General features: G+C 40.6%; 1 protein-coding gene across 1 annotated transcript in view; it reads right to left on the reverse strand.

Moving 5' to 3' along the window:
* TET2 (tet methylcytosine dioxygenase 2) overlaps nt 1-18,786 on the reverse strand; it is a 93,862-nt gene that overhangs the window by 16,786 nt on the left and 58,290 nt on the right. Inside the window, exons 2-4 of the mRNA XM_063458387.1 lie at nt 14,121-17,187; nt 13,684-13,774; nt 6,695-6,788 (exon numbers count right to left, since the gene is read on the reverse strand). Coding sequence (XP_063314457.1) covers nt 6,695-6,788; nt 13,684-13,774; nt 14,121-17,142 — 3,207 coding nt within the window. The 5' untranslated portion in view covers nt 17,143-17,187. The remainder of the gene's footprint in view (nt 1-6,694; nt 6,789-13,683; nt 13,775-14,120; nt 17,188-18,786) is intronic.

Genomic DNA, 18,786 nt, shown 5'->3' on the forward strand with positions numbered 1-18,786 from the left:
CGAACAGAAATCTAAAATTTGCAGTCATGTTGCTACTGCAAGGGATTCTGGGTTGGCATATGCAAATTAGTGCAACAAATAATCAGCTTTTTGCCTCATTATTCCATTTGAAACATGGATTCCTTTGAAGGGACACTACAGCTTGTTGTATTTGTTCTGGTGAGTATAATAATTCCCTTCAGGCTTTTTGCAGTAAACACTGTATTTAAAAAAAATAAATGCAATGTTTACATTACAATGTAGGGATACCTGCACTGCCCACTCCTCAGATGGCTGCTAGAGGTGCTTCCTGAGGCAGTGCTGGACACACACTGTGCAGCACTGCCATGCAGTGTCTCCACCCTCTGCATGGAGACAATCAATTTCCTCATAGAGATGTATTGATCCAATGCATCTCTATGAGGATATGCTGATTTGCCAGGGCTTTGTTTGGGTTGTGCTGGTTCTGCCCCTCGTCTGCCTCCTTTCACATACTCAGTTAATCCGATGCTTTCCTTTGGGAAAGCATTGTGATTGGTTTAGGACATCACTTCTGATGAAAACAAACAATGTCATTAAAACAAAACACTAAGCCCCCAGTGAATACTATCCTAGCAACCTACTTTTCTACCCTACCCTTACCTTTTGTGTCACTATACCCCACTCCCTCTAGCAAGTGACCTCATTGAGCAGGACCCTCAATCCCTGTGTTCCTGTGCGCCCAACTTGTCTGGTTACAAATACTTGTCTGTTAGTCCACTGATTGTACAGCGCTACGGAATTTGTTGACACTTTATAAATAATAATAAAAATAAGTAGGCATATCAAGGGCAGAGCCAGCAGCAGCAGACTAGAATACAAGTAAGATTTTGTTTATTTTAAAGGTTAAAGGGGTTGGGGGGCAGATTGTGTTTTTAAAACTATAGGGTCAGGAATATATGTTTGTGTTTCTGACCCTATAGTGTTTCTTTAAGTTTGTGTTTTGTGTTAATTTCTTACATACAAATGGTTACTTCACATTTTACACATTGGTGCCCTTTTTCATGCTTTTTCTGTAGTGAAAAAAACGATATATATATATATATATATATATATAACAAAAGTAAAGGTGCACTCCTGGACTTTGTTTCGTGCTTCTGGTTTATTGTGCAAAAAAAGACGATCAACGTTTCGACCTATTCAGGTCTTTCTCAAGATCTCTTTTTTGCACAATAAACCAGAAGCACGAAACTAAGTCCAAGAGTGCACCTTTACTTTTGTTTTATATTAATAAACACACACCGTGGGTTTGCACCCTGGCAGTATCTTTATTTTTCCATATAAATAGGCAGAGTGCCAAACTTATTGTTTGAAATATATATATATATATATATATATATTTTTTTTTTTTTCCCCTCAATGCTTTTTATTACTATTTTGGATTCTATGCTCCTTTCTCATGATTTTTTTTACCATCAATAAAACACAAAATAAGAAAAATGTGTGATATTGCCAACATTTTAAAAAAGCATTTGAAATCGGAATGAATTTCTTACACATTAAAAAAAGGATAGAGTGTGGAAGCTGCTTTACTGTCTCAGAAAAGCATCACTCTGGGGGCGTGGCCGGACCGTTGATGAGCCTAGACGTGTCTCGGTAGAGCTCCGCACCAACCGCGCCAAAAGCTGACAAAAGCGACCTTTCTTTGCCTGGAAATACCCCACACAGGGTTCCCCAATATGGAGAAGAGGATACCCAAGAAGCAGGGGAAAAAAGCCGTGGATTCTGGGGGCTCCGTCCTAGACCACTTCGCCACGCAGCGGCATGGTCGGCCGGGAAGCCAAGATGGCGACGGGGGATCCCCGTGCACACCGCCTCCAGCCGACAAGGAGGTCCCAACCACAGAGCAAGATACAGTGCTGGCCAAGTTGGCTGAGGTCAGGGCTTTCCAAGCTGGGGAGATAGCCAAGTCGACTGCTGTACTCCAAGCGGACATAGGGGCCCTGGGTGAGCGCACTGCGATTCTGGAGGAGCGCATGGAGAGCACCACACGAGCCCACAATGATATGGTCGAGCGGGTGAATCGGGTGACAACCCATATGGTGGAAACTGACCTGGCGCTAGAAGACATGGCTAACAGGTCACGGAGGAATAACCTCTGCCTTAGGGGCCTCCCCGAGGAGAAAGACGAAAACTTGCGGGAGATCCTGCTTTCCGTCCTCCAGCCTCTCCTCCCTAGTCTCCCTGAAGAGCAGTGGCACATAGAGAGGGTGCATAGAGCCCTGAGAACCCAAAGGGCGGACGCTAACACACCCCGCGAGACGTAATCGCTCGGTTCCTGCAATTTGGCACCAAAGAAGCCTTAATGAAGAAAAGCCGCGATGGGCCCATTCGGCGTGAAGGAGCCGTGATCTCCCTCTATCACGATCTGGCACCATCCAAACTACAACGTCGGAGGGAGTGGCGTACGATAACGGAGGCCCTAAGAGGAGAAGGCCTGAAGAATGCCTGGGGCTTTCCTTTTAAATTAATGGTGTTCCGAGGAGACCGGGCGCACATTCTGACACCAGGAGGCGACCCCCAACGTTTCTTTCGGAACCTTGGGATGCAACCACCCCCAGGGCTTCCGGATTTCTCCCTGTACCCGGATGATCTTCCGCAGTTGCAGACCGAGTGGCGTGAAGCAGGGGCTAGGAGCCATCGCTGATGCGCAGAGGGTATCGTATTTCTCTTGCACCATACACAACCGTTTACAGCCTTCTGGGAACGACCACAGTGGGTTGTCTATATTGCATGCCCCTTGGGGTGGGGGCTGAGGATGGGGGGTCTGTGCGGGACATGGTGATATCCACCTTATATTTGTTCATGTGGTTGGGGTACGGGGGTAGGGTCCCGATTTGACAGTTAAAGCCATCTCACTTTGGCTGTGTTCACTCCAGTTTTTTGTTTTGTTTTTTTGCCCCACAGTTTTTTCTTGCGATGCCTTTCCTAGGGGATGCAGTACCTATCATGGGGTGGAGGGGATAACTTCAGTTTCCAAACGCTTATCGATTGGTTTGGGAGGGTTCAGGGATGGGTGTTTCCAAGGGCCTGGGTCTTTCTGAGCCGATACAGCACGTCGGGAGGTAGAAGCATGTGTGACCCAACTCCCTATGGCGACTGACGCTACCCTAATTCGACGTCTATTCTGAAACAACAAGACGGCTGTGACCCAGCTCCACCTGTCAAGGACACCCCGTTACTGTGTGACTTATGGGACAAAAGTTTTTCTTTTGGTCGGGGTTCCGAGGGAGCTCCTGGGAGTAAGGTTGGCCCTACTGGTGACTTGATGGTATTGACACTTCTCAGTGGCCCTCCTCCCCCCCTCCTCCCTCCCCCCTCTCTCCTCCCTTCCCCCTTCCCCCTTTTTCTCCTTCCTTCCCCCCCCCTCTTCCCCCTCCTCTCCCCCCCATGACCCATAAGTTGATCCTTCCCAACAAACAATCAAAGAAACAAGATAAACAAAAAAAGGAAAAAGGGTAAAAATAACAGAAAAAGGGAGACTAAGGAAAAAAAAAAAAATAATAATAAATTGTGTGACCTATATATATTTCTGCCAAGTGTGGGACCCTTTGCCCCTCCTCCCCCGCCCCGCACCTCACTGGCCTCCTAGCAGGAGGGGGCGCGAATTGATACTTGCCAGCAAGAAGTATCTACTTTTTCTATGTGGCACTACAGTTAACTATTCCTTGATAGGAAACAATCAAAAAAAAAAAAGAATTAAAAATCTGAATAAAAAAAACAAAAAAAACCATAGAAATTAAAATGTCAGAATAAAAACTAACAAATATAGAATAAGGCGTTATACACAGTTTTACTGGCTAGGTAAAAACCTTCTAGTAGAGGTTGGGAGGTACCGTAGAATCTCCCCGAGTTTTGGGGCATGCCGGGTTAATGCTTCACAGTTTTTCACATTACTTCAACCTATACCACCTTGACAAACACGTTGTGAGTTGGTGGCATAAATATGTGGGGAGGGGTGTGTTCTTTATTCCCTTTTTCTTCAGGTCCACTGCATGTCATCGTTGGGGAATCTTTTGGGGATCATGACTGCCTGCGGGATGCCCGCGGAGGGGCAGGCCCTTCCGGTTTTCTGCCCCCCCCCCCTTCAGCCCCCACTTGTATAAGCACCATTTGGGGGGGGGCGGTGGGCGGATAGTCTGGAACTATGGGTAGCGGACACGCTGAGCAAAGAGCTCCCAGAACCTTATGGTGTACATGGGCAGGGTAGGGGGACCCAATGGGGTAAGTGTATATATTTCCCGACATCTAACCAGGCAAAGTAATATAGAGGTAAATTCAAACTTTACAGGGCGCGTAGGAGAAGGAGCTCAGGGATCCTTGCTCCCTTCTTACGTTGATTGTGGTGGGAGATGAGGGAACATGCTTCCCACAAGACACTGGCTACTGGTGAGACCAGTGCTTCCTTGCATCCAAATGGATTTGGATGCCTCGGTTCTTTTCTTTCCTTCTTCTTTCTCTTTTTTCTCATTTCTTGTGGTGCATATCTGGGGGGCGGTGGGCATGGGGGGGGTGGCCCCAGGGGGGCACCGGAGATAGAGGTGGGTCGGGGGCTAAATAATTTAGTAACCAGGTATCAGGTAGCGGGGATGACCACGACACGCGATGACACTTAAAATCAATAGTGTTGATATAGGTTTTAGCGCTTAATAGATAATCCCCTTAAAAATAACAAGGGTGCATTTATATGCTAATAATGTTTGTAATGATATGAAAGTCACGAAAAAAGAGTTATCCAGTGTATACAAATCAGCTACAAAGTCTTGCAATAAAAAAAAAGATATTGTATATTGTTACAATATAAACTCAGAGATATGTAGAGATACCTTGGAAAAAGAGAGACAAAAAAAGATACATAGTATAGCTCTGCATCAAAATGTATTGCCCAGGGTACAAAAGAAAGGGTACCTCGATAAGTTTACTTGGGTGAAAGATATCCACCTTTTTGCCCGCAAACTCTTATTACATAAAAACTATCTCCTCACCGTGGATCAAAAAGCAAAAACATTAGGTCTAGATTCCAAGGACTATAAAATGACTATGCTATTAGTAGAACTCCTAGAGGAAAATGAATGTGGCGAACAAGCACCACATCCTCTAACCAACTTAAAGAAAAAAAGTCGATATTGTCCCAAACTTGGAGATTCTAAATACATTGAGACCTTTGTCAGGTTAGTTTGCAATGAGATCGAAAAAATTAAGATATCCAAATTAGACTTCAAATCCAACTCAAATCTCACCACAGAAGTGAGTGCATTGAATTCCTTAAGAGACAACAAGGAAATTACGATCAAACCATCCGACAAGGGGGGTAATGTAGTTATTATGGACACTACCGATTACGTCAATATGACAAAGAAAATATTAACGGATGTAAGCACTTACAAAGTAATCCAACATGACCGGACCAAAAAGTTTCAGGAAGAATTAAAAATGATTCTAGAAAAAGGTTCAATCAAAAACTGATTTCCAAAAACGAATAGTTCATTCTAGGTGACAGTCCACAAATTTCAACCTTTTACAGCCTCCCCAAGATACACAAACAATATAGTACTTTAACAGGAAGGCCAATAGTCTCTGGCAATAACAACCCAACTCAAAATGCAAGTATATACCTTGACCAAATCTTGAAACCATTGGTTACCCGACTTCCATCATATCTGAGAGACACAAAACAAACTCTGGCAGAATTAACAAAGATACGGATGCCGCCACATTCCATTCTATGTAGTCTGGATGTGGAGTCTCTGTAAGTTCCATCCCCCACTCTCTAGGCCTAGAACACACAAGTCACTTCCTACGGAAAAGAGGCACACATCTATATGAACATAGTGACTTCACGGTACAACTTTTCACGGTTCACAGTTCATTATGACACACAACGTTTTTCTGTTTGATGGTGTATACTATCACCAGGTGATAGTATATCTATCTTTGTAGGTGATAGGAATTATTAGGGTGATAGGGATAGGGATTATTAGGCAACTTATTTATAGCTAGTACAAAGAACCTAAATTTGTATTCTGCTACTGCGACCGAGTACAGCAACTTAGACCAGGTTTTAGAAAAGTTAGGGTCAAATGACAGCCATGCAATCTTCATTTTTCAAATTTTCACCAGTTGATTTACTGAGATCAGATCACATTTGTGACAATATAGAAGGTCTCAACTGTTCTTTACCCCCATCATGGCATACCATTTACAAAAGAAGACATCACTGGCTATTTAAAATTGCTCTGTCACCTCAAACTTACCTTTCTCTTCCAGAATCTGTTCTTTTCCTAATTTCTGACCAATTTCGCTTTAAAACCTTTTTTTTTTTTTTTTTTTACAAGATGTCAACGTAATGGGGCTTGCCTTGACTGTATTCTGTTACACATTGTTTGCTTAAAATAAAGCAGTCTCAGATGTTGTATTTATCTGGTTCCAGCTGAGGTTACCAAATAGCTTTGTGACAATTAAGGATGTTGGTAGTGTTGGCAATATAGTATAAATCAATATTGCATTATGTATCTTTGACCTATATGTATCTGTTCCAAAACAATACACACATTTTGTCTGAAAGTAATTAAAAGTTACTTAAATAATAAAAAAATAAAAAGGCAAAAATGAACGTATCCATCTTGATTAGAAGGACCACCACCCACGGTACAACTGATGTATGGATTTCACTTACCCATTTTGCAATAGGGCATCCCTGAGCACTCTTGCCTTCTTTTCCTGTATACACCACTTTCTCAATTCTGATAGCTTTACCCTTCTCACCAAACCTGAAAGATAAACATGGTTGTGCACAAGTTGAGTGACCTATAGTTTAACCCTTTCAGTTATGGATATCTGCCAACATTCAGAGTACATTAAAATGCACCTAATGTCTCCACCACCAGACATGGCAGCGGGTGGGGGCAAATATAAAACTGCTGGTAACGGAAACTCCTGCCCTACGCAGGGTTATGCAGGCATCTTGCCGGACTAAAACCACTGATTTACAGAAGAGATCACCAGTACCAGTTCAGACATACTCTCAGCGAGCCTTTCTGGAAAAAAAGTCAGCAACGACAAGAAATTACTGCAGACTCCATCGGTGAGTCTGAAGAACATACTGCTAGACTTTGCAACTGTAATAATTTTTCCACTCTTCTACTGAAAATAATGTAGTGATGTTGTAAAGCTAGATTTAAACGGAACATACAGATCATGTGTTTTATGAAAACCAATGGAGTAGCCATTCAGACATGCAGTCAGGATAACGGCATAATAGGAAATGTGAGCCATAAATATCTGCAGTCAAATGGTTAGTCATTACCACGAACCATATTTTCCCAGATGTTTCTGAACTATATTTCAATGATGATTAGTCAGCATTCAGAAGGAAAAGGATGAAACATATTAAAATACCAGACATACAATAGGACATAAAATAGTTTAGGCACGCCCCCAGTGGGTGCCAAATATATTCTTTACCTGGTTTACATTACCCCTTGACTCACCCATGTTGGCACTAAAACCACCACAAGAGCTACTAATATAGGAGTTCCATGTTCTGTATATTTTGTTGTTGATTTGTTTAACATTTTATACAAGAGTACTGTGAAAACTATAATAAAAAAAAAGTAGCTACATACCAACAGGGCTGTTCACTAAAGTCTGTATGACCCTGTATCAAACAGGGTAAAACCATCCAGCTATGTATAGGGCCTCGTGGACTGCAAGATCCAGACATTGGTCATCTTATTTAACCCTGTCTGGAATAAGCCTGAAACAGGTCTGGATTTTAGCTGGACAGAAACAGAACACTGCCGGACAGCTGAAATCCAGACCGAATACTTCAAAGCCGGGCTCAGATTTAAAAAAATCCAAACAATAGTTAAAAACTTGTGGCGCTGTGAGGCTAGCCACCAAATTAAAAAAATAATAAACCCCTATGGGGGCCAATAAAAACCTTATATTACTTTAAGGGAGGTTTAAAAACTCCCTATGCCCCCAGCTGCCATGCAACATGGTGGCAGTGCTATAAAATATTTAAAACTAACAGCAATGGATACCCAGTTGCCAAGTCACTAGAAAGGCACCCACAAAATAAGTGTGTGTGTTTGTCAACAATATAATCACCCCATATGTCATTTTTCCACCAGAAGGAATGATGTCTTCAAAATAAAAATTAGAAGAACAAAGTGCTCTCTGTTAAAATAGCGCTTTATTCATCACATAATTAAAAACACAGAATTCCAGACAAAGTGAAGCATAACAGGAGTATTACTCCTTACAATCATTCTTGTGACAGCAATTGCTGCTTCAAGTTATCTCATCAGGAGCCCAGATGAGTGCCGGTTTCTCCTCCATCGCCTGTACCCTGGCAGATTACAATTATCAGAAGAAATTGCAGCGTGTGTTGCAGCAGCCAGCCACCTAAGACAGGCTTGCCTCTGATGATATGGATTGTATTAGCAAAATATGTTGGGCTTTGTTCCTTGTTTTACAGTTTACGGCATGCATCCTGTCTTGGTCAGCTGGCTCCTGCAACACACACACTGTCTTTTTTTTTTCTGGTGAACATATTGTGCCAGTGTACAAAGGGCAGAGGAGAAGTCGGCACTAATCTGGGCTCTTGAGGAGATAACCTGCAGTGATAATTGTGGTCATAAAAATGATTTTAAGAAGTTATGCTTTACTTTGTCAGTAATTTTGTGCTTTTAATTGTGTGTCAAATAAAATGCTATTTTAAACGAGCTCATTTTAGTTTGCAAACTCCATTCACTCTGGTGGGAATTGTACACATCGGAATTTTCACATAGAGACTTTTGGACTTTTATCATCAAGGACTTTTATGCTATTTTCAGGCATTTATTTAATGACTTACCATATAATAATAATATATAAGACTCTAATCTTTTGTTTGAAGTAAATTGTGGGGTTAGTGCCTGCTAAATTATTCTATATATTACTTTGGTCTAGGGTTTATGGAGCTTGAAGAGTCCCTTTAACTGTCTATGTTTAACATAAAATGCCCTTTCTATACATTATGAACACATTTTTACATAAAGATTCATAGCCACGCACACAGTTTCTTATATAGGATTACAAACCCCAGACATACATTGGGTGAAAAAAATACTACTATATGAAAAAAATACTTTGAAGTAACAAACTAGTAAATAACATTATTATTATTATTATGACAATTTGCCCTTTGATAACGGCTTCCTTTTGCTTTGAATACTCAGAAGGTGAAATTTTTGGTAAAGTAAAACGTTTTCAAAAATATTGACATCTGTCACACAGAACAATTGTATTGATAATGTGGAGCAAAGCAACAGTTTCACGTTAAACCTCACTGACAAAGTAACTTTGCTAGTTTCTAAATGCCATAAGCATACTGCATTACAAATTAACACATAATTGAATTAGCATCACAGTAATCTGGTCTCAGCAAAAATTGTGTACATGGTGAGGCTAGTAGACCTGGAATTTGCCAACCACTTAAACCTAAGACTGACGACAAAAACAAAAAAAAACATTTTTAAAGCAGAGCAATGGAAAAATGTAATATAATCCACCAAGTTATCTTAGACATTCTTTTTCTGCATCTATATGGGTTTGAGTTTCCAAATAATTCAGAGGATTGCTTCAAAGCCTCAATGTCTGTTGCCAACTGTTAAACATGTTGGGGGTCTGTAATGGTATGGGAAGCCATGTTATGGGAATCATTAAATCCTACAATTATTCTGCATGGTCTTATAACTGCTGTCGAACAGCCATTTTACAGGAAAACCAGGTTCTTCTGAGGTTCCCATGTTCCATACACATTACTATGCTCAAATTCAAATGGAATATCATGTTCTCCAGAAGACAAAAAACTATGAAATCATTCAATCTAAACATTGACACCAGTGCTAGGCCCAAAGTACTAGTGGACCTATGCAAAGCAAATTTCCATTCATGTACTGGAGATTTTTGATTTCAGAGAAGGGTGCAATATTCCAAAATAAGAAATTATATGAAAGCAGTCCAAGAAAGATTGGAGCTGCTATAATTGAATATAAAAGTCTAGCACTATTCATTATTAGTTGATTTGCATGTATCTGTAATACTATTAATAAACACTTATATTTTAAATTTGTTGCCATTACCCCTGTCTACCAATGAAAGCATCAATGTTTTTAATGGGTGGTATACATGCTCACTTCAGCTGCACACCCCTGTTTGGGAGGTACATATTTGCATCCCATAATGGGTAAAAAGACTCATCACTGGCGATTAGGGCTTGACTGCAATGGTGGCCAGATGTCTTTTTATGATGCTCAGTGTAAATCGTACATTTTGAACCGCTTACCTGGGTCCTCGGCTCTCTCTTGGAGTCAGGCTGTGAGGCTTGTGTACTCTGCATCGATTGGTCGCCTTGGGAGTACTTCCAGCGGTCAGTAGCAGCCATCCGGATGGAGTTCTCTGCTGACTGGTGTGAGGGTTAGCAGGCGCAGAAGGGTGAGGTGCCGTTCTCCCCAACCAGCTTACGTTGATCTTCAGCCACATTGACGGTCCCCACCCTGGAGGCTCTTTCACATCACCAGTGATGTGTTTCACCACAAACAGCAACAGTACCCAAATTGGCATTTTTTTTAAATAGCAGATGCCGCATGCCCAGCACCAGATTATGGAGGAGTGATGTCCGGAGTGCTATCCAGGCTGTACAAATTCCTTGATGATTTTTGGAGGAAGGTGTTCTTCCAGCAGCCTGCTCTACTCACAGAATCACTCAGCTGAGCTGATGTACCGGTCAAATTATGCATCGCCAGCACACATGGGGCAAGGAGTTCCGGCCTGCATCGGAGCTGGGCGCTTCCAAAGCCAACGGAGGTTAAGCGGATTACAGCAGTGAGAAGAGAGCAGAGGTTGCTGAGGGAGACACCCTATCTCATAGGTGCTGCATCGGCCACTTCTGTGTCCCTAAGCCTACCAACTTACTCCATAACCTGGAACAGCACCTTACCCATGGTTGGCATAGGATGAATAGTCAGAAGGTTGATCTGTTCATTTTCCCATCACACACAGCCGGGAGAACTCATAATGGATTTGGCGTGTCCTTGCTCTTTAGCTCAATTATATGTTACTGCTTGTCCTTTTCTCCTAAGTTGATAGTGCTATTTTTCTGCCGACCACACATTACATGTCCCATATATCTTGGACATTCGCATTTACCACTAGAGCCATCCGCGGTGGCACATTATTCTCGTATGTGAACCTTGCATAATTTACTTTATTACTATTGTTGTTTGCTTATCACTATCAGTACATCATTATGTTAAGATACTATTTTGGATTAGTCACATTGCACTGTATATTATTGCTTTCATTTCTTTTCATATAAAATAAGGCCTATAACATCTATACGTCACATATGTCTCTGCATGCTCTTAGTTACTCTTCATTGTCATAGTTAGGCCCTTGACATGTATTGTGAAGCTTGTTTCTATCTCCAATGCTTGGCTTTACTCCTGCCATAACTGTACACATCTGTATTTAAAATATGTGCCTCAATTAAAAACAGACTGAGAAAAAAAGTGTCCCATCACTTTATGTATGTAAAATAAAGTATTTGCTCTTTCTCTTTGCGTTCTCAGATTGCCTCCAAAGCTCCTACAATAAATCCTTCTGGCTGTTTCTCTCCACTTTGTGGCTGCTGCTCTCACACTGAGCCTCCCCTCCCCCTGCTTCCACTTGCAGACATTGCATTCTCTTAGGGTAAATTCAAGCAGTATAGACATCCAGGGGATTCCCTGATAACAGGCATGCAGAACACAGCGTTCTTATATTTGTGCTGATCTGCACAGCCTGAAGTGACTGGGCAGAGGAGTAAAGTATTGCAATTCAACCTCTAAATTTATAGAAATCTAGACATTTGCTAGCAATTCTGCTAGCAAACTGCATACATGCAATTCGATGTTTTAAGATTAGTGTGGTTACTCATGTCTGAATGAACCATCCCCAATGGCTGCCTAGTCGCTATTCTTATATGTTTAGTAGACATGCATGGTAGATGTGGGCAGAGGAAGGTTTTGAACCGTCCTTTAACCCCCATCAATTTTATTTTATGTGGCGGATGGCTCACAAGTACCGGCCAGTTGCCACATAAATAACCCTTGCATTGCTAAGGTTATCCAACTACGACTAAATATTAATTAAAATTATCATTCACTTGCATAAAAGCAAGTGAACGATAATTTATAAATATGTATTAAGCTGCATGCATTTTGTCCCCATTCAGTTTAAAATCAATGCTTTGTGATTTCTCTGAATCATATATTTTGTACATTTAAATGCAAAAGCACAGATTATAACCCAGACACTAAATATATCAGGGCAATTGCAGCAGATTGACAAAAGGATAAAAAAGGATCAGCCTTAATATACCTAACTAAAAGATATATAAAAATACCAACATTTTAACTTTTTCTACCTCAACTTGAGAAAGCCACTTTGGTGAAACGCATTGTGGATATTTTAACTGTTTGTTTTAAATTGTATTTTAATAAAGGTATTTTGGCCTCTTTCCACTGTGAGTGTGCCATTTTACTTTATTATTTTCTACCTGGCATCCGATTTTAAGTTCCAGTGAGGACTACTCTAAAAGAATCCACGGTGGGGATTATACCACTTACGCCTACACATTGAGCAGTTAATCTGCCCAATTAAATGTGAGTACCTATTCTATATTCTATACTCCTGGTACCTTTTATACTGTGAGCACAATTGCTGTCTCTTTTATATTTTTTATGATCTTCATACCGATGATACACCAGCCTACCTACACCGTCTCACTTATCCTATAAGTGGGGATTGTACAACTATATGACATTCAGCTAGGTCAAGCTCTATCAATTGTAAGTAGGACCAAAGACGTTTTATTTACTTTTATGTTATTCTGGGATTTTCTGCACCCTTAGTTCTCTCTTTCTGTTGCATATATGGCTGCCAAGAATACACTGATCTGGCCCCATTCACGAGGAACTACCCTGACTCTTTGAGGTTTTATCTTCCAGCAAGTTTTACCATTTGGATTCACACTTGGACTTATATTTGAACTTTCTTTTTCTTTTTCTTTGTTTGTCCTCATTATATTATATATATATATATATTTTTTTTATTTTAATAAATATGTTATAAAACATCTGTTTTATAATTTCTTTATCCCCCCGTTTGACTCATCTCAATTGCAACAGATTCGCCTGAGTTAACAGAGTCCCGTCAACGTTTAGATACAGCAAATAAGGGAATTGCAATTGAGATCGGAATTCAGTAATTTTGATTGAATATTTTCGATCTGGACAGAATCTGGAGTTTGGTGCACAGCCCTGTAAGATGAGTTTGTTATTTGGCTTAGTTAATAAGAATTATCTTTACTTCCTTGTGCTGAATTTCAATATCTGAGCGCTTCCATTTTTTTTCTCCTCTGTCCACAATGTCTGCAGTTTGCCCTTTGGTGGGATTCTTTTGACTGATGGATTGTGAGTGAATTAGCAACTGAAATGGGGCCCACACACTGATACATTTTACGCCTATACAGCATATGTTGTATATACTATATTTAATATACTTAACAGCTTAGAAGCTTAACAGTAACCCATATAAGCATAATTTATTTTTTAAATGGCTGTGTATGTTGATTACCTTTCTTCCATCATTTCCCTGATGGTGGCTACATTAGGTCCAGCTCCAAGATGTGTATAGTAGGGTCCTTCGTCTTTCTCAATGATTTGTTCTGTTCAAACCAAAATTTCAGATGTTTTAATCCATACATGTAAATCACGACACGTTATCTGATGATAAGACACACTCTGAACATCAACACACTAGATTATTATTCCTTTGCATAAGATAGATAAAAAGGATTCTGTGTCAAAATATAGAAAATGAAAAAGTTTTTCGAAATCTGTACAACTGGAAAGTTAAGACGCTTTGTGACATTTTATCTCAATTACATATAAGCCGTTAAGAAAAAATCATGACTAGAAAGTGACAGATTGTAAAACTTGATGTTACTATTTAAACAAAAATGATTACAGCTTCTCCTGCAAAATGTATTGTATAGCAAAGTTATCACTTACCTACACAGCTGCATGATGGAAAATCATACTGTGTTTTCACAGGGGTATCCAAAAGGTTTTTAATAGGTGTGCCCAGAAGCTTTGAAGGCGATTCTAAAAAATTATTCAGAGCAGATCCTGCTGCCCTCTTGGTTGGGGTTTTTTCTTGAGGAGGAATGGGTTGTTGGTCTAGTGTAGAAGAATTAGTGTGTGTACTTAGAATTGTAATGGGACCTGATGACTCTACCTTAACATGCTTGGGTGATTTAATTGTTGATATATGATTATGAAACACCGATTTGCCAGGATACGGTTTCATCTGCTGTTCCAGTGTTTCAATTATACTCTTTTGTTGCATGATCTCTGTACCAAAATGCTGACTCTCCTGCTTGATTGTTTTTCTCCCGGCTTTGTTTTCCCCGGGTGTACGCATGCAGTTGTTCTCTAATTTTGCAGATCTACGCCCATGAGAACTTTCATGCTTTTGTTGCTCTCTGCGCTGAAGCAAGTGATGCCTCAGAGCAGCATATTTTGGGATACAATCTACTTGATTTGCAAACTGAGAATGATACCCTGTTTGATCTTGTGAAAGACTAGTTGTAGGATGGCTTTGTGGTAAGTATCTTTTTTGGTGTTCCATGCTTCTTGGAACTTCATGGTTTAGTCTGCTGTTCTCTTGACTCAGCGGATGTGGAGGATTAGAAAAGGGAACCCTGTTATTTTGTTTGTTGTTGTAATTGTGTGTGTCATGCTGTTGAATATTATGATTCTGATAATGTCTCATATGTTGCTGCAATTCCTCGGTCATGTCTTTACCATTACTTTTGCCAAATTCAATCTTCTCTGGTGTATATAGCTCTTTGCCTACACAAGAAGGTCCCATACTGTGCATGTTAGGTTCATGATTTTGATGAAGGGCTGCATTTGTGCTGCTTGGGTATTTCCTCAATTCCCTCTCCAAGTCCTCAGCAGAAAATTGGTAACCAAGGGAATTTGGGTAAGGATTTATTGAATGTGTGTTTTCTTCTAGATTTAAGGAGTTTTGTGTGCTCCCTCTAGATTGATTACTTTTGTACACAGAGCTAGCATAGGCTTGTGATAATTCCTCTTTGTCCTGTTTCTGCTGAAGATGTTTGTTAAGGTTTAGCCGTGGACTTTCACATTGTTTTGTATGTTGCTGGTGTATTGCATGTTGCAAATTATGGGAAACTAACTCTTCCTTTGAAGTCTGTAATTTTAAGTGCTGTTTCAAGACTTGGTCAAATGCATGCTGAGTTTCTTGTTCTGGCATAGACTGAAAGCCAAAACAATTTGCTTTATTTTTCTGTGTATAGGATTGTAACTGGGAGTCAATCTTTGTTTGTGATAAGTGCTTTTGGAAATGTTGCTGCTGATCAGGACTATCTGACTGATGTAAAACCCCATTTGTTGGTGATTCAGGGTTACGCGGACTAAGATCAACTAATCCAGGTTTTCTTGTATATTGCTTTAGCTTCATCTGGCTTTGCGACTGAGATTGAATTAGTAATTGCAATAAATCCTCTGATGACTTCTGAGAAGAATCTTTTTGCCTACAGTAATTGGGCCGATGTTCTAACCAGCTTGTCCTCAAATATGGATTAGTTTGCTGCATGAATTGTTCCCTTTCTTTTGTTACACCATTGCAACTCTCTTGGCCAATCTCTTGCAGGGGTGTTTGTTTTTCTGACTGTTTTTTAGAGATACATCTGTTAGCAATAGAGCTTTCGGATGATGCCTCTCTCACTGCTGTGCACTGAGGTGAAGGTAATTCTGTGGGTAGCATAATATGTTTTATAACTGTAGGGGGGTGCAGAACAGCAGACTGAGAAGAAACTGCTTGATCATGTAGCTTACCAGATTGACTGGATAGGGAAGAATTGAAAATGGTTTCATCATACGTATTCTGATTGGAATTAAAACCTTCACTTTCTTGGGAATACAGCAATTTATTGAACTGTAGGGAAGTAAAAGGATCCTTCTTTTCATGATCTAACTTCTCATCAGTTCTCATATTTCTGAAAAGGAAAGAATCATTGGTAGAAACAGCCTGTTGATGGTTTGAAGCATGTTCTGCAGGTCCACGTGAGTTACAGTTCCTGTTAGATGTTAGTGTATGGGAGTTATATTTGGGTGTATCCTGTGGAAGTGGTTGTTGTTCATGTATGTGAAGTGAGTAGTTTCTGGATATTACAGCTTGCTCACTGAAGCTCTCACCATTGGAAGCCTCAACAGCCATTGCATCTGACTCTTGAGGCAGCACCAAATTCAAAGTTTGTTGGGAGGTGATCTGTCCTGAGGTATGTGATGAATGAATTGTCTGGGTAGACAATTCATTGCTAGCATCCGTTTGAGTGTTAATGGCATCCATGTGAGGAGGTTGCTTCTGCACTGCAGTGGAAACATTGTTGTTATAATATTGAGGATCTGTTTTCTCCAGGAGTTCCTGGTGAATAGTTTCCATGGAAGAAGCAGAAAAGCTAGCACCGTTTGACATTGGCACTGTCCTAGCCGCAAGACCTAAGACAATGTCTCTGTTATGGGAATTCACGTCTTTACATTGCTCACTGGGAACCTGAAACCCTTTATTTTTCTGTTCTGATATTCTTGCCGAATCATCTTTACAGCCAAAATCAAAGACACTTGGTTGAATATTTTTCAGGTCACCTTGTTTTTCTCCATTAACTGTTTCGCCTCCTCTCACTTTTTTCAAATGAATGGATTCAGAAATCAAAGGATCACTAAAAGTGCGCTTGAAGCCGCCATTTTCAATACGGTTGGGATAATCTCTGTTTTCATGCAGTGGGTCAGAATCGGCACATTCCTGGTTTCCCTTCATATGTGTGATGCTGAAGCTGCTTTTTGTTGCTAAATACTTGTCTCCATTAACTTGGACATGAGAGCACTCGGATGTCAGGTTCCCATTTTGTTGCTGTGAGATATTGGTTTGGCTAGCAGGCACTGGATGTATTAGGAGTGGACCCAATCTACTGCCCTCATGATGGTTGGTACTTTCCTCTTCCATCTGGCCTGCTCCGGGGCCATCCAAAAAGCTTCCTCGCAAACGTACCTGTAGATAAATAAAAATACAATTATTGAATAAAATATAGTAAACTGCACACTATATAAAATTATATTTAGAAAATCCTTTCATGAAAGCATTAAGGACACCTAGGCAGATCCTGTGGTGTTCATGCTACAGTCGCTATAAGGGACACTTTAGGCACTAAAGCAATTTTACCTTACAAAGTAGTTTTAGTGTATAGTTCATGCCACTGCAGTCTCGCTGTTCAATTCTCTGCAATTTAGGAGTTAAATCCCTTTATTTATGCCACCCTAGTCACATCTACCTGCATGTGACTTGCAGCCTTCCTAGACACTTCCTGAAAAGTAATCCAGGTATTTTGGGTTCCTTAACTGCACTGTCTGTTTAATCTAGAATTTTGTATATCCTGCTCTGTTAATAGCCTCTTAAACACTTTTGTGTGTGATTAAAGTTCAATTTATAGAGCAGGAGATAAATTCTAAAGCAAGTTTACCTCTGATTAAAAATGAAACCATTTTTTAAATGCATGCAGTGTGAGTCACAACCAGGGGAAGTGTGGCTAAGGCTGCATATACAGAAACAAGAGTGACTGAACTCCTAAATGTCAGAGAATTGTGCAGTGAGACTGCAGGGGCATGATCTATACCCCAAAACTGATTTAATAAGCTAAAGTTGTTTTGATGCCTATCATATCCCTTTTAGCTGATAGTATGTATAAAAATATGTTCAGTGTTATTGTTTACTTGTAAGTTAAATTAAGGATCGATTGCATTATTATGTAAAATATTCTTGAGGATTGATTGCATTATTATGTAAAATATTCTTTCAGCATACTATGTACACACAAAACGAAGATTTTTTTTTTAGACACACCAAGAACAGTATTTGAGAATCAGGTCCGGTGCAAGGATATTTGCTCCCCTTTGCTCTACTAATGGTATGACATCACACGCACCACACCTCTGTAAGTATCCAATTGGTGTGGCAATATAATGTATCACCCATATGATCCAACACACACTAGCTCTCTGGCACAAACACACATACAGTCACAAGCATTGACACACACAAGCTCACTACACACAACGGAGACTGCATTTGGCGTCTAAAGTGCACCAAGTGAAGGGCCTGCTGAGACAGATACTCTAGGCTACCAGGTCTGATGCCTGCCGCATCCTAAATCCTTGATCCCTCTCACATGTTTCCATGCACAATTCTGCCTAATGGAATGTGGATCAGATGCAGCCAATGTGGAGTGCACCAGCGGCCAGAAGATAGTTCAGCACTGTGTGAATAATGGCTGTGCAGATGCAGCATGGCTGCCATCCGGAATCTTAGCATGTCTCTGTCTGGCCATTTAGCCATTTTTACAATTCGTTACAGGGTATACCTGGGCAGCCCTGTCGCCCGGACAGACCCATACATCATTACAGCTGTAGGTTTGCAAGAGGCGCTCTCAGTGATCTTGAGCCCTAGGCCACCGCTTAAGTGGCCTAATGGAAGTGCCATGCCATAGTTTTGAGTTGTAAATGTAGGTAGGCCTGCTGGCACTTGAAGCAAGCGCTAGGCTAGCGTATTATTTTGAGAATTATTTTAAAAAGTTAACACAGCCCTGTCGTGTCA

Source organism: Pelobates fuscus, chromosome 6 (genome assembly GCF_036172605.1).
Source record: "Pelobates fuscus isolate aPelFus1 chromosome 6, aPelFus1.pri, whole genome shotgun sequence".
Classification (NCBI taxonomy): domain Eukaryota; kingdom Metazoa; phylum Chordata; class Amphibia; order Anura; family Pelobatidae; genus Pelobates; species Pelobates fuscus.